Genomic DNA, 14934 nt, shown 5'->3' with positions numbered 1-14934 from the left:
CAGAGTTTTCTATGGATGAATGTCGAAAATTATCCATGTATATATTTTGAAAATAAAAAAGCTTTAATTTAAAAAAAAAAAGCAAACCCAGGTCACAAAGATATGGACACGACTGAAACAACTGAACAACTTATTTCTCTGGGTCCCCAGACAACTCTCTTAAGCTGCAAAGAAAGAGCCATAGGCATCAGGAGAGAGAGATTTCTCTCGACCAGTGAAATCACAAGCCAGCAAGCGTGGCCCAAAAAAGAGATCCGAGAAGAAAACTGTACTTTTTGTTCAGATCATCATTCAGTAGGACATTGTACACAATATTAGATTCGTTCTATGTTGATTAATTTTGCTGAACTTTTTTTCCCCTCTATTAAAAGGGATGGTTTGCAGGGAAGGATAGAAGGAGGGATATATTGGGAAATTCAGGTGATAAAAAAACAAAATACCTCAATATAATGTTTTAAAAAGAAACTAGAGGTCAAATGTCACTCGGTCCCATGTATATGTGAATATGTCTAAATGTGCTCCATAGTTATTAAAAAATGTTCATTAATTCAGGAGAAATTTTCTCTCCTTTAGTCAAATATTTATATTACTTGAATGTGTGTGCCTAAGTCTAAAAGAAAAGAAATACATAAAAGCACCTCTGAAACCAAAGAAAGAGAACCAGTCTCCAGGTCATGAAGCCCTTGCTTCAAGTTTCAATACATCAACTCTAGGACTCTGGACAAGGTCTTTTAATATCCCCAAGGCAAATTTCTGGCATTTGAAACCACTGTCAATCTAAAGTGCTAGAAGGTGTCTTTGCTGAATATTCCCTAAACCAATAAAATCCTAGATTTGCTAGTGGGACAGGGAATAGAGCCATACATAAAACTCAGCCCATTGCCCGCATCTATGGTCCAGAAGCCTCCACTCATGAGAAGAGCTAAATAGTGAGTGAGATTCAAAATCGTTAGGTTTAATGTTAGATAAAAGTAATAAACATCTCTCTGCTTCAGCGAAATTACCATTCGAGGCAAGTTCCACAAATCCAAATGCCTTCTAAGAGGATTTGCCATGCTTGGTTCTATTTTGAGGGGTGTTTTTTAACTTTTTCTCTTAAAACAAAGCAGTACAATCATGAAAAGCTCTCTCTTAAGCACCTAAAAGAAGGTTAGTGGAACATCTGTACCAGTGACATCCCCTTCTCGGAGGATACTGACACCTCATGGACAACATGCGGATGGAGCTGATCTCTCTATTTCCCACTAGATAGATTTATCCACAATGGAGCCGTATTTCTATAAAACCGAGGTGTCTCTGCGCATAGTGCCGGAAAGCGATATGGGAAGTCCCGGGAACAAATCAGACTCACCGATTGTTCAGGGGAACAGGGCATTTTTAGACACTCAGCTACACATAGAAGAAGATAGAAGCTGTCACATCAATCATCCCTTTGCTATCGGTACAGGCCTTTTTGCCTTTGGCAAAGGCAGAACTTTAGACTTCAGGGAAACAGACAGTGGGAATGAGAGGAAGGAGGGAGGGCCTGCAGCTGTCAGACTTTACAAGGCTAGGAAATATATATATATATATCCCTTCTGGATTATTCATGAAGTCGAATTTCACTAGGTATCATTATCTTAGCTTACTCGACTGCAAATGTCATTAACACTTATAATGGACACTCCAATGATCTAGTCCTGTTAAAACTTCATCAGGAGAGCTCTCTCCGTCACCTCCTACAGGGATGGTTGCCATTCATCTGCCTTAATTGTACTTCTTGGGGAGGGGAAACAACAAATTGACTGCCACTCATTGTAGGGAAGTGGGACGGCTGGATTTTATTCCTCAAAGCAACAGAACATACATAAAACAGATGATATCAGCCGACCTGGTGGAACACGAAACCTTTTCCCCCTATCCCTGCCAAAACCCTGCCCCATAGACATCCCCAGATTGAAACAATAATTGTAAAAATACAACTTTTTTTTGGTAAAAAGGAAAGAACTTACTCACTTTCAGTGCAAATAGGACAGCATCCTTTCCTATTCAGAATTTTACCCTAATGAGGAAGGAAAAAAAAAAACACATTCATTTTAATGAACAGATTATTTTTTTAAGAGTTAACAGGTCTATAACATTTTACAATTCGCAAAATGTTTCTCATGCATTATTTCAACTGCTCTTCATCACAACCATGGGAGGTGAGTGTAAAATCTCCATTTTATAGGCTCAAAAGTTTTAAGTTCCGTGCTAAGGTCACAAAGTGGGGGGCTGTCATCTGAGGGAGCATCAGAATCCAGGTCTTTGAGATGCCAGTTACCATCCGCACTGGGCACAGTGCCTTTCTGACAAGGGCCTTTTTTGCCTTAATGGTGGTTTCATGCTTTTTCTCAAGGAAAAACAAAGCTGGGGACATTATTCTAAGCAGCACAATCATGGAAAGCTATCAAGCACCATTTCTTCAAGATGACAAGTTGCTCTTCAGTTTCCTAGAAGGACCAAAAGGCAAAAGGGTAACACTGAAGGGGGAACATGGATTCTATTCAGGAAGGAAATGGTGATTTTTTTTTTTTTTTTGCCTTTCTTTTCAGTTCGACATTTTCTTTTAGGGGCTTTATTCTAACACAGAGGGCAAAAATAAGCACATCATGAATGAATCCATCCCATGATTAATCTGAGCCCTTTTTTCCCTCATTTTTAATAGTTGAATTTGTTTTTCTTATCTTAGTTTAAATGACTTATGGGATATGTTTTGAGGTTAAATTCATTCGGGGGCAGCTAGGTGGCGCAGTGGACAAAACATCAGCCCTGAAGTCGGAGGACCTGAGTTCAGATCTGGTCTCAGACACTTGACATTTCCTAACTGTGTGATCCTGGGCAAGTCACCTAACTGCAATTGCCGAGAGAGAGAGAGAGAGAGAGAGAGAGAGAGAGAGAGAGAGAGAGAGAGAGAGAGAGAGAGAGAGTGTGTGTGTGTCCAGAGGGGAAAAATACTGGAAATTACTGGACTAGTATAAAAAAGGTTTATTTACTGATGTTTTTTAAAAGAGTTACAACTATGCATTGGGATCTCAATGTCCACATCTAGAAAAATAAAACAGTAGATCCAGACAGCCTAGAAAGCCCTTTCCAAATCATACTATTTCCTGGTATGAAAATTCCCTCCTTCATGCAACTCATGAAGTTCCAGTTCATGCAACTGGAACTTGAAAGCATTAGAAAGGTTCCTGAAGCACGTGCCTTGTCCAGGGTCATCCATCCCACATGTGTCAGTGGCACGACTCAAAACCATAATATTCTGACTTGAGAACAGGTCCTCTCTCTAATCCTGCACTTCTCTTTCCTCTGATGACCTCTACAAATTAATTCAGAAAGTATTTAAATTCCATTACTGGATGAGGATTCCAACTTGTTATTGAGGGCCTTCCATGATAACGGTAGGCGGTCTCTTCCAAGTTGAATATTAGAGACTGAGTAGCCATCCAATAGCCCTGGCTTCTCCCCTCCACATTCCCTCTGTGGATCCTTTCAACTGCTTAGCTCCTGGTAGCTCTTTCATCCTCTCTATAAAGATGGCTCCCAAGTCTCCATTTCAAGCCCTTACCTCTTTCTTATACTCCAACCATATGTTGGATGTCACCTGGCCATCTCATCAGTATCTCAGACTTAATGAGGAATCTGTTAACTTTCCCCCAATTTATCTATAACTACCAAGGGTACCATCATCCTGCCAGGTACCAAGGTTCTCAACCTCAGGTTTATCTTTAACTTTTCCCTCTCCCTCTCCCTCACCCAAAGTTTCCAATCATTGTCAAATCTTATCAATCTCACCTCCACAACTCCTCTCCCATCTGTCCTGTGCTCACCCTTAAACTTAAGTTCTTATCACCTTTTGGGGACCATCACAACAGCCTCCCAATTTACCTCATCTTTCTTTTCTCTAATATAGCCCTCATTTAGTTGCCAGATTGAAATCCCTAAGCACAAGTACCACCATGTTTCAGAGAATCCCTCCAGAATGTGGTACAAACTCATCTGTTTGAGATTTAGTTTTAGCCTACACTCCCCAGCTTATTTAAAACAATTCATTTGCCGCACACTCAATGTTCTAGGCCTATTGGACCACTAGCTATTCCCCCACGTGACATGCTAACACTTCCTACTGTACGTCTTTGTACGACCCCCCCCACACTGTTCCCCAAATTTCTCTCTTTTTATCTCTGCCTCTTGAGATCCCTAACTTCCTTCAATGAGCAGTTCAAGTCACCAGTTCTTCCAAGAACCTTTCCTAGCGCCCTTCTAGCCCCCTGAAATCCCTTTGCATCAGCTTTGTATTGTGTTTCTTTGTTGTTTCCCTACCCCCCACTAGGAGAATGTAAGCTCCCTGAGGGCAGGGCTGGCTCCATTTACCATATTCCCATCACCTCGCACAATAGCTGCCATGTAATAGTTGCTTAATAAATGTTTGTTCAATTGAGTTTGTTCAATTGAGTCCTGGCTGGATTCTCTGTTCCCTGGATCAGTGGATTCAAGTTTTTTTCTCTGCCCTTTGGTTCTTCATCTATAAGAAGCCAATCCTTGTGCTGAAGTGTCTTGTTCCTAAGTGAGGGATTTGTGTGGTAATGGAGGGGATGTGGTCTTGAATTCAGCTAAGAACCTCAAAATTCTATCAGATTAGAAGCTAAGGTTTGTGGGTAAATAACTGGTACAGATATGTAGTCAAAAGAATTGGGTTCAAATTCCTCCTGACTACTGCAGTGACCTCGGACAAACCGCTGCCTCAGTTTCCCCATTTGTAAAATGAAGGGATTGGACTAGATGATCAAAAAAGATCTAGTTCTACCTAATTCTTAGATAAAGACCTAAGACCCATAGTTCTCCCTCAAAGCTGTATTACTAGAAGTAGAAACACCATCACAGGCTGCCTGCCTGGAAACTAAGGAGTCCATGTCACCCTTTTTAAGAGCATCCTTCTCTGAATGACCATTTCTTCCTCAAGGTTCAAGCAATGCAGACTGCAAGTGTTCGGTGTCTATCAGTCAGTCAATCAACAAGCAATGATTAAGTGCCTACTATGTGCCAGAGGAGGATATAAAGAAAAGCAAAAAGCTGCTGCCCCCAAGAATCTCATAGTCTAATTGGGTTAGGCACGAGTAAATAATTAAGCGTATAAAAGACATAGCACAGAAGGAAGGTCATTTCAGAGGGCAAGGTACAAGTAATGGGAGGTAGAGAAGGTATGAATCAGGAATCTTCTTTAGAGAGTAAGATTTAAGCCCATAGTTTATTGCTACTGAGACATCAAGGGGGCACAATCTGGAGCTAGAAAGACCTGAGTTCAAATTCAGCCTCATACATTTAGTAGCTGGATGATCCCGGGCAAGTCACTTTTCCTTGTTTGCCTCAGATTTCTCTACTTATAAGACAAGATGATGATAATAACCTCGTCCCTGCTGTGACAAATGACATAATATTTGTAAGGCACTTAGCACAGTGCCAGGCACATAATAGGTGCTATATAAATGCTTATTTTCTTCCTACTCAAAAATCCATGTTGCGACACACAAACCTGGAGAGAGCTGAGGGTTGGTTAGACAAACATTACTGATATCAGGCCTCTTGCCAAATGCGACAAGAAAGTACCTATCTCTGCTGGCAAAATAACCTACTTTCATCAGCAGGAGCTGTAGGAAATGCTACGTCCTCTCCTGGGAGATGTTTCGGGCCTCTGTGACTCTCCTCTCTGGCCCAGAGCCCATGTTCCTTTCAGTATGGACCTAGTGGTCGCAGAACAGGCTTGTTGGGCCGCTCTGCTAAGGAGGACGGCCGTGGCTACAGCGGACGGAGATGGCCAAGAGGCTGACGGACAAGAGTCGTGTGTCTGGAAAGCGGGGCTCAATTTTTTTACTTCAAAGATTCTCCTCGTAGACTAGAAGCTGGAAGGGGTTTGGGGCACCACAGAACCATAGACTGAGACCCAGAAGGGTCTTTGGAAGTCTTTGGGCCTGACAGGTTACAGGTGACAAAACTGAAGTGCAGAGAAGGAAACAGACCTAACGAGAGAAAATTATGTTCCCAAGTCTACACAGTCACAGTCAGAATGGAAGCCAGGGCCATTCCTTTTTTTTATTTTAAAAAAATGATTTATTATACCTCATCTAGATACCAGGCAACTGTGCTAAGTAAGTACTTTACAAATAACTCATTTGATCTTCCAAGGAATCCTGAGGTAGATGTTCTACGAACAGAAATAGATCTGAACTTCATTAAAGAGTTAGCAATATCGTATTCAAAATTTGAGAGATGATTCAGTTTGTTTCTAACGGTCTCGTGTGATGGAGAGAGCCATCCTTTCCCAGAGAGAGGACTGGGGGGACTGAGTGTGGCTCACAACACAGCATCCTCACTTGTCTGTCGTGGCTCCCTCATTCTTTCCCCCCTTTTAATCTGATCTCTCCGGTGCAGCATAATTGGGGAAATACCTATGGAAGAATTACACATTTAACATATATATCGGACTACCTGCCATCCCAACACAGTAGAGAGAAGGGAGAGAGAGAAAAAAAAATGGAACACAAGGCTTCACAAAGGCAAACGCCGAAAATGATTTATGCATATGTCTTGAAAATAAAACAGTTTTATAAAAAAAAAGATTTGAGAAAGGAAATATAATGGAACACTAAAGTTTTAAGTCTATTCATGGCACGAGTAGAAAGGCTAGTTCTTGATGCTGATGGGAGAAATGTTTATCTAACTCAAACTTATAAAATATCATTAAACACTTAGACTTAGAGCTGAGATGCAGGTTTTCTAACACAACAATTTGAATATGATGTGAGATGATGCTTAGCATCCACTTTTTGAATTAAAAGGCTGTTGAGAATTCTGGAAAGAATTCTTATCATTGTAAAGTGATTTACACTTTGTAGCCATTAAAATCCAAAGCACTTCCATTTTGTCTATTGGGTACACTTGGTAAAGAGTTCCATTTCCCCTTGAGTTTTTTCCTTCTTTCTAATAATGCAGGTCCATTTTTTTAAAACTGGAAACTATGAACTTTCACCATAATATCCTGACCATAATGAAGAGAGTACAAAAATTACAAGCATTCTAAGGGAAGAGGTGTTCATTTTTGTCCCTGTCTAGGCACAAATTAGAGCTTAATACTTGCTTGTTGACTAAATTAAATTCAGCTCTAGTGTATTCTCCATCATCTAACCACCCAACGAGGCTTGTATCCATTAACACACACACACACACACACACACACACAGAGAGAGAGAGAGAGAGAGAGAGAGAGAGAGAGAGAGAGAGAGAGAGAGAGAGAGAGAGACTCACTCAATCAGGAATAATTAGGAAGAAAGAATCAGGAATAATTAGAAATAAAGAAAGGCTCCTACCGAGCCTTCTGTTTGCTTGGAAGGTGGGAGATGGGAGAGGTCTTTGTGTGTACATCCCACACACAACAGCCTGAAACTGAAAGGTAGAAAAGGAGGGCGAGTATTACAGATTCCGAACACGGCTGAATTAGCTAGTCCTCCCCAAACTTCGTCCCTGAGAGAGGAGCATTGAGGACCAAAGGACTTCGGGATCTGGGCCAAAGAACCCTGGCCTCCGGGAAGGTATTCAGAGACCAACATGGGAAGGACAAGGGGGAGGGGTGGGGAAATGCCTCCTTTTAGGGACAGAACCTCAAGGGTCTCATTTGGGGCCATTGACCCAACGTGTCAGCTGAATGAGGAGTTGAGGACATCAAGAAATGACAGCCTTGAACACTAACTTTTCCCTAGGAGCCCAGAGCAGGGACCCTTCTCCATGTGGCAGGGTTTCAAGGGATTTGGCTGCGCTCCTCCAGCCCGCTGGGGCTGCCTGCCCGAGCCCCCAGGTTGGCACGGCATCCTGTTTTTGTCTTGTCGAATAAGGAAGCCCATTATTGCTACCATGTGTGGCATGGGTTCATTAGCAGCGAGGGTTCCCCGAGGACTGGCATAAATGATGTGATCCCATTCTTCCCAATGAATATTTATAAGCAAAGCATGTTGAAGTCTATTTATTGTCTCTCCCTTTTTTTCCCCCTCTTCTTTTATGTGAGGTTTTCAGTTTTACGTCTGAGGTTTTTTAGAGCAAGACTAATTAGGGTTTTACTCTCTCCCTCCCCACCCCCACCCCTACTTCCAGGCTTCATTCAGTTGTGCAACAGAAACAGCTGTTGTAGTTTTTGCCTTCCTTGGCACTCAAGGAAAACAGCAAGGGTTTTGTTTGCAATAATAACAGATGTGAATAAAATTAAAAGCTGTCTATAACTGGGAAGGGAGGACATATTCTAACATTCCGTGTGTGTGTGTGTGTGTGTGTGTGTGTGTGTCTTAATTTGCCAGAAGTTGATAAGTTGAACCTTTTCCCCCCAATGAGCCCTCCATCTGAAAAACTTTCCTATTCCATAAGCTTCGTTCAACAAAGCTCATACTTTTAAAAAAGATACAACTTATTTTATGGTTTGCCCAGTTAGAACAGGATGATGAGCATCAGAGGAAGAAAGATTTCCATGAGAATTCTGTTTTCCTTTGGACCGACATTGCAGGCTTGGATAAGGAGTGGGAAGAAGGGGGGAAAATCTGGGCGAGGGTCGGAGAAAGAGGGGGAACTACTGGGGAATTGGAGTGAACGATGGAAAGAAGAATGAGCAGATTCAAAAAGAGAGGAAAATACAAACGGGAAAGAGGAAAAAACAGAGAATGATGGGAAATCAAGGAGATAATGTGGAATAACAATCCAAGAAGTTAAAGGGGTGGGGAAGGGATGCACATTTCAGACAAATGACAAAGGAAACTTTTTTTTTTTAATCCCAAATTCAGGCAAGGCAGAACTTTTGCTCTTGGTCACTCAGTCATTCAATAAGCATTTATTGAGTGTTTACCATCTGCCAACAATTGTGCTAAGTGATTAAGAATATTTTTAAAGTAGATCCTGCCCTCAGGGAGTATACATTCTAGTGGGGGAGACTATGTGTTAATAACTAGGTAATATATATATACAGGGTACATCAAATGCAAATGCATTAGTAGTTTTTGGAGGTTGGATGGGGTATCTGGAACCAGTCCTGAGAGGCTGTTGTTTGAGAAGGATTTAGGGCAGGAAAAACCCTAAATGGCCATTTAGACGAGCCCCTTCATTTTAGAAATGAGTAAACTAAACTCAGAGAGACTGTCTTAAATCACACAACTAATAAATAGGAGGATCCAGAGCTCTTTCCATGACACCCCACTGCCTTCTCACACTGTTCTGTTTTCTAGCACTTGGAACTATTTCTGGTCCCAGGCTCGGAGCTAGATGCTCCCCACGGGATTCTGCCTTTGCCAGAGACAAAAATAAAAGTCAAGAGCGGGCCTTTGCCACTTACGTGTGGGCAGCTGTTGATAGGAATGCATTGCTTCTTCTGACATTCAGTCTTGCCTTTCACACAAGCACAGATGGTGCAATTAACGGAGGACCACATCTCTCCATCCTGCAGAGGAGACAATAGAAGCAGTCACTTAGCCGCTCCAGCACAAGTGTTCTCAATGGGCTCTCCCGTCCCAGGACAGGATTGCGTTCCGTTGGGGAGGGAAGCCATTGTTTAGTCTAAAAGGCTTTGCCTTGGCCATCTCCTTCCCTGGGATGGCAAGCACGGGAATTCTCTCTTTGTCCCCATGGCTCAGAGAGCATCGTCTGGAGTCTGAGCAGACGACATTTGCCTCGCGCGTTGTTTGTTTATTTGGTTTCCCTCAGCCAGGGATAGGATCGCACATGAATTTTCATAACGGGTTACGACAATCTGATTTTCCACTCGGTGACACGACTGAGGCATTGAGGTCCTGGCACGCAAGGATGTTTCCTTGAAATGTCAGGGAGCCGAGCTCCTTGATGCCATGGCCCTCTGGCACAGCCCAGGGCAGGGAGGCACAAAGAACAAAGCCTGATTCAGGTGACTGGCAGCCCCCTGACAGACACCTGATCGGCTGAAAGCATCCCAGGTCCCAGAGCCCATGAAGGTAAATGTGCAGGGGCCCTCCAGGTATGCTGGCATCCTCTTCCCCACATGCAAGGGCCTCATTTGGAAAGCATTTCCTAGACTTGTTCCTTCCTCTGAGAAACGGTTGTTTGGGGAGCCGTCTTGGCTCACGGCTTGTCGGATTTTACTTGTGCCAAGTACAGTGAGTAACTGAGTGACTGACGCTCTGTCCCAGGCACGAGAGGCCCCTGGGCCTTGTTAATGCTTGCACAGGGCGGTGTAGCGGTTTGTGGGGTGGGAAGATGGAGATGTGGAGCAAGATAGAGGGGCCTGAAAACAAAACAGAAGCCTGTCACATCCTGTGAGAGAACATAAATCACTGGAGCGTGACCAGCAACGGCAACAGACCTGAGAGATCAGTGTGGGGACCTCCTTCACCAGCACAGACTCCAACCTAGTGCTGCTTTCTCCCCCGGGTCCCCCCAAAGCCTCAAAGACTCAGACGCCTTCCAGGGAAGCCATCTGACCCAAGTCCCTTATGCTATCAAAGAGGAAACTGAGAGCCCAGAGAGGAAGTCGTTTGCAGGGGATCTCACAGCTAATAAGTATCAGAGATTACAGTTGAATTCGGGTCTTTTTGATTCTTAACTCCAATTGTCTGCTCACTAAACTCTGCAGGAAGGATCAATACCCTGAAAGTCTTCCTCGGGAGTTTAAGACAAAGTATTTCCAAAGTTTAGGAGTCTATATTGCCCTAAGATTTTGGGGACACTTTCTTCATTCCCTGGAAAGGGAGGACCCTCTGGAATGGGAGTAGGGGGGTAGATGTCGGTTCCTTGTTCTGGGGACACTCTTGGCACCCTTCTCTCAGTCACACATCAAACACACAGTGGATGTCTCTTCTTACTTTGTGTCTATCCTGTCCGTTTTTTCATGTTGACTTTGCTATGTCCATTCACTTTGTGCTTCCTTCTAGCACAAGGACAGATTTTATTTGCATCTCTGCGGCTCCACAACTAAGCACAGCGCCTGCCCGGAAGGTTAGAGCAACCAGGTGTGCAGGGAGGAGAGTCCTGAATCTGGATAAATGGGCCTGGGTTCAAAAACTTCGTGTGATACTCCCTGTGTGACCTTGGCCAAGTCAATGAATTTCCCTGAGCCTCAGTTTCCCCATCATAAGGATGTTGGACTCAATAAACTCTGACATCCCTTCCACCTCTGGATCTGTGATCCATGATTCTGGGAGTCAGAAGACCTACATTACCTCAAAGGGATGGGTACAATTGCAACTTGCAGTGGTAGAAATTACCGAGAGAGGAAAAATTAGGCTTCGTATCAGGGAAAACTACTTTATAATTATTACTATGTCAAAGTGGAATGGGCTGTTACTCCCTTAGAAGCACTGGGTTCAAGCAAAGGCTGATTCGGTATTTCTCTGGGCTGATGGAATAAGGATTTTTCAACAAGCAGTCTAGGCCGCAGCTCCTTAAACCTCATACAAGGACTTGTCACTGAATGGGGGGGATCACAAAATTATAGTTTATGATCGTTGATTTGTATACCTATTTTATATACCAATATACTTGGGGATCATGTAAAAATTTCTTTGGCTAAAAAAGGGCTGGAGTGGAAAAAGTTGAAGAAACCCTAGTCTAGACCAGTGGTGTCAAACTCAACTATAAAAAGACAACTATAAAAATCTCAGCCATATAGAAGGAGCCCTGCCAGTAGCCTACTGATTTAGAAAGCCACATATAACATGACCTATTATGTCCTATTGTATTTTTATTCATTTTGTGAGATATTTCCCCATTACATTTCAATTTGAGTATTGTGGGAAATATTTGTCAAGCGGGCGGCATGTTTGATACCTCGGGTCTAGAGGTCTCCTGAGGTCCCTTTTTCCACACCAAGATCCTGAGATCCAGAACCTGCCCCTTACTTTTATTCACCATGTGACGCTCGCCAAGTCCCCCATTTCTATGTGTTTCGGACAGTTCCCAGGGGCTTATCTGCTAAGTAGAGATAGCTTGTGATCTGCGCGGATGGAGAGAATTCCCATACCGGGACTTCTCAGCGGCGAGGAAACGCGAGATCCAAGAGTTATCTAATGAGAGGATACATATGAAAGCACTTTGAAAGTTGCAAGGAAATATTTTTTTAATGGAACTTATTATTACTGAGCAGAACCAGCAATGGAATTAGATTCTCTATTAGATTCAGACCACTGTGTCCATAACATCAAGGCGTAATCACCACCAGGTTGAACCAAGCCACCCACGCAAAGGAGAAAGAAGCGAGTCCCAGACAGTTCATTGGCAGGAGCCAACCATGGAAGGTTCCCTTTCCTGCTAGGGGAAATGTTGTTATGTCAGTGTTTGGAAGTAGGTTTCTATGGTAAGACTGTAGTGATAGGAGTCTCAGGAAAATGGTGGGGGAGGGGGAAGGTCATCTTTCTTTGAGGGGAGGGAGACAGGAAATGGGCAGAGGACCTGAGGGTTGAGTGATCCAAGAGACCCTTGGGAAGTGGGGGGTTCTCATAAGCTGCTCCAGGAAAGGTAGCATTCATTAAGCTCTGGGACGATCAGTCATCTTGGAGGCTCCGCTAATGAGCTGAGAACCAAGCACTTCATTGGGACTGGAAAGGGGAACTTAGTGGGAGGTCCAGTGGAGGAGAGGGGCTCTGAGACAGGAACAAGCAGCTGGCCGAGACCTGCAGACGGGCTACCCCCTAACACGGAGGGCACACGGGTGACACCGGACCCAGGTGCAGGCTGGGAGAGGGAGGCAAGGACGCCAAGCTCCGTCTCCATGTACAACCAGCCTTAACAAAGGGCTAGTGAACTTCCAGAGCAGTGAGAAATGAATCAGGGGAGAGGATCAGATTTCTAGGGGCCAAAGCCACAGAGACTCAGGAGGAAGGAAGGAAAAATAGGCAAAGTTAACTAGGAATTTTAATGCAAAGAAATACATTCATCCTCAGTTTTCTTTGAGCTCCGTTCCAGTCATGCTGGCCTGCCAACTGCTCTTCAGTTATGATGTCCCACCTCCTACCTCTGGGACTTTGTTCTTTCAGGCTGTTCTTTCTCCCACTTCCTTTCCTCTTTATTTCCACCCCATAGAATCCCATTTTCCTCAACGTTCTTCCCCGATCCTCCCAGTTTCTAGAGTTCTCTCCCTCCTGAAATGCATTCGCATTTATGTTCATTTCCACACGTGCCATATTCCATCAGCAGGACATGGTAAGATCCAAGAGCACTATCCCACAAAGCTCCTCTAACAGACATTCTGAGAAAGGAGGATAAGTGGAATCTCCAGTTCCTTTCCATGGAAAAAAAGGATGGTCCCACCCAGGGGATGGCGCCCAGAAGGTTCCCTAAGGGCTTAATATCAGCAGATGTTGGGGTTACCCTGGATCCTCTCCCTGTTTAGAAGAGGCAGTGAGGAAATGGGGGACAAACTTGTCCTTTTGATCTGCTTCTCAAACTGTGCTTAAGCCTCTGGAGATCCCACAGAGGCAGAGAATCCCAAGACTGGTTTCCTTTGGGACTATTGACAGCCATCATCATCACAATGGAGCCCAAGAACCCTGCTCGTGACATTACCCGGAAGATCTTGTTCCCGAACTTGCACACACGGACATCTTTTGGGGGCACCCGTACAAGGCACTCTTCACAACATGGGTCTTTGCTCTTAGCACAAGCTCCCGGGGGAGAGCACTTCTTCTTGCACACCACGGTGGAGTCCTGCACAAGAAGCAACAGCAAAGACAAGAAAGAGAATGCTTAAGAAATGACATTATCCAAAAAGAAATTTATTTTTTTTATTTTTTTCCAAAAAGAAATTTAAATAAAAAAAGAAAGAGAAGAAGAAATGATATTATCTTGCTCACACACTGGCATCTGCTCCCCCCCAACCTGTAGTCAAGCATCAATCCCTTCCCTTTCCTCACCCCCCACCACGTGGTCCCTCCACCCTCAGAATTGCTCTCCTCTGGAATATTTCCAAAACACTAGTTTATCAGACTCCCATTTATGAGCACAACTTATTTTTGTGTTTCTAAATTTGATATCTTTTGTTTTATATCACTTTCATTTCCAAATATATTCCTCTTCTATTTCCTATCCAGTAGGCCATCCCTTCTTTCATAAAAAAAGAATGAGGAAAAGAACATTTTGCAAAATTAACAGATATGATTAGCTGGCTGTGACTGTACTTAATATTCCACAGCCATAGTCATCCTCTTTTGTCCTAAATAAATATTTAGTGGGAATGTGCTATCACTGTGCTAGGTGATGGGGGGAGATAAAAAGGTGCATCAGAGGGAACTATGTGAAGACCACGTGAGAGACTCTCCAAAGAATGCTGGACTTGGGGTCAGGATGTGACCAGACTTCAAGTCAATTCATGCTTCAGACCTTAATAAGTCATTGAACTGCTCTTACCTCAGTTTCCTCATCTGGAAAATGGGGAATGATAAGCTCAAAGGAGAAAATCTTTGAAAGTGCTTTATAAATCACAGCTATAACGAGACACTTTCCAGATCCCCAAAAGCTCATGGTAGACCAGGAAGAGGATTTTGAGTCTCCTTCGGCTAGCTGCTGGGAAAGAGAGCTGAGACAGCCACCTAGACCCATCAAACCCAGTAAGGAGGCCTCCCAAATACACTGGACCATCATCGCCAAGTGTCCCGTTCTACTCTATTCAGTCTTTTTTCTTGACTCACACACTTACAACTTTAGTCAATACCTGCTCCTTGCCTCTTGCCTGGATTGTTGCAATAATTAATAAAACATTAATAATAATTATATTACTTAAATTATTGCAATTGGTCTCCATGTTCATTCCATGCTTCATCCAATCAATCCATCCTTTATTCAACTAAAAGAATGTTTTTTTTTTAAAGCCCCATTCTCCTATTCAACAAACTCCATCAGCTCCCTATTACCTTGAGGATTTAA

The 14934-nt window shown here is 43.4% G+C and overlaps 1 protein-coding gene across 1 annotated transcript in view; it reads right to left on the bottom strand.

The window, feature by feature from the left end:
- The window catches only part of BMPER (BMP binding endothelial regulator), a 280694-nt gene that overhangs the window by 105561 nt on the left and 160199 nt on the right, over positions 1–14934 (bottom strand). The window contains exons 9-11 of the mRNA XM_051979397.1: positions 13579–13719; positions 9383–9487; positions 1996–2041 (exon numbers count right to left, since the gene is read on the bottom strand). Of these exons, the coding sequence (XP_051835357.1) occupies positions 1996–2041; positions 9383–9487; positions 13579–13719 (292 nt within the window). The remainder of the gene's footprint in view (positions 1–1995; positions 2042–9382; positions 9488–13578; positions 13720–14934) is intronic.

Source organism: Antechinus flavipes, chromosome 1 (genome assembly GCF_016432865.1).
Source record: "Antechinus flavipes isolate AdamAnt ecotype Samford, QLD, Australia chromosome 1, AdamAnt_v2, whole genome shotgun sequence".
Lineage (NCBI taxonomy): Eukaryota > Metazoa > Chordata > Mammalia > Dasyuromorphia > Dasyuridae > Antechinus > Antechinus flavipes.
Note: the sequence above shows the minus strand (reverse complement) of the source record. Positions and strands in the feature narration are given on the sequence as shown.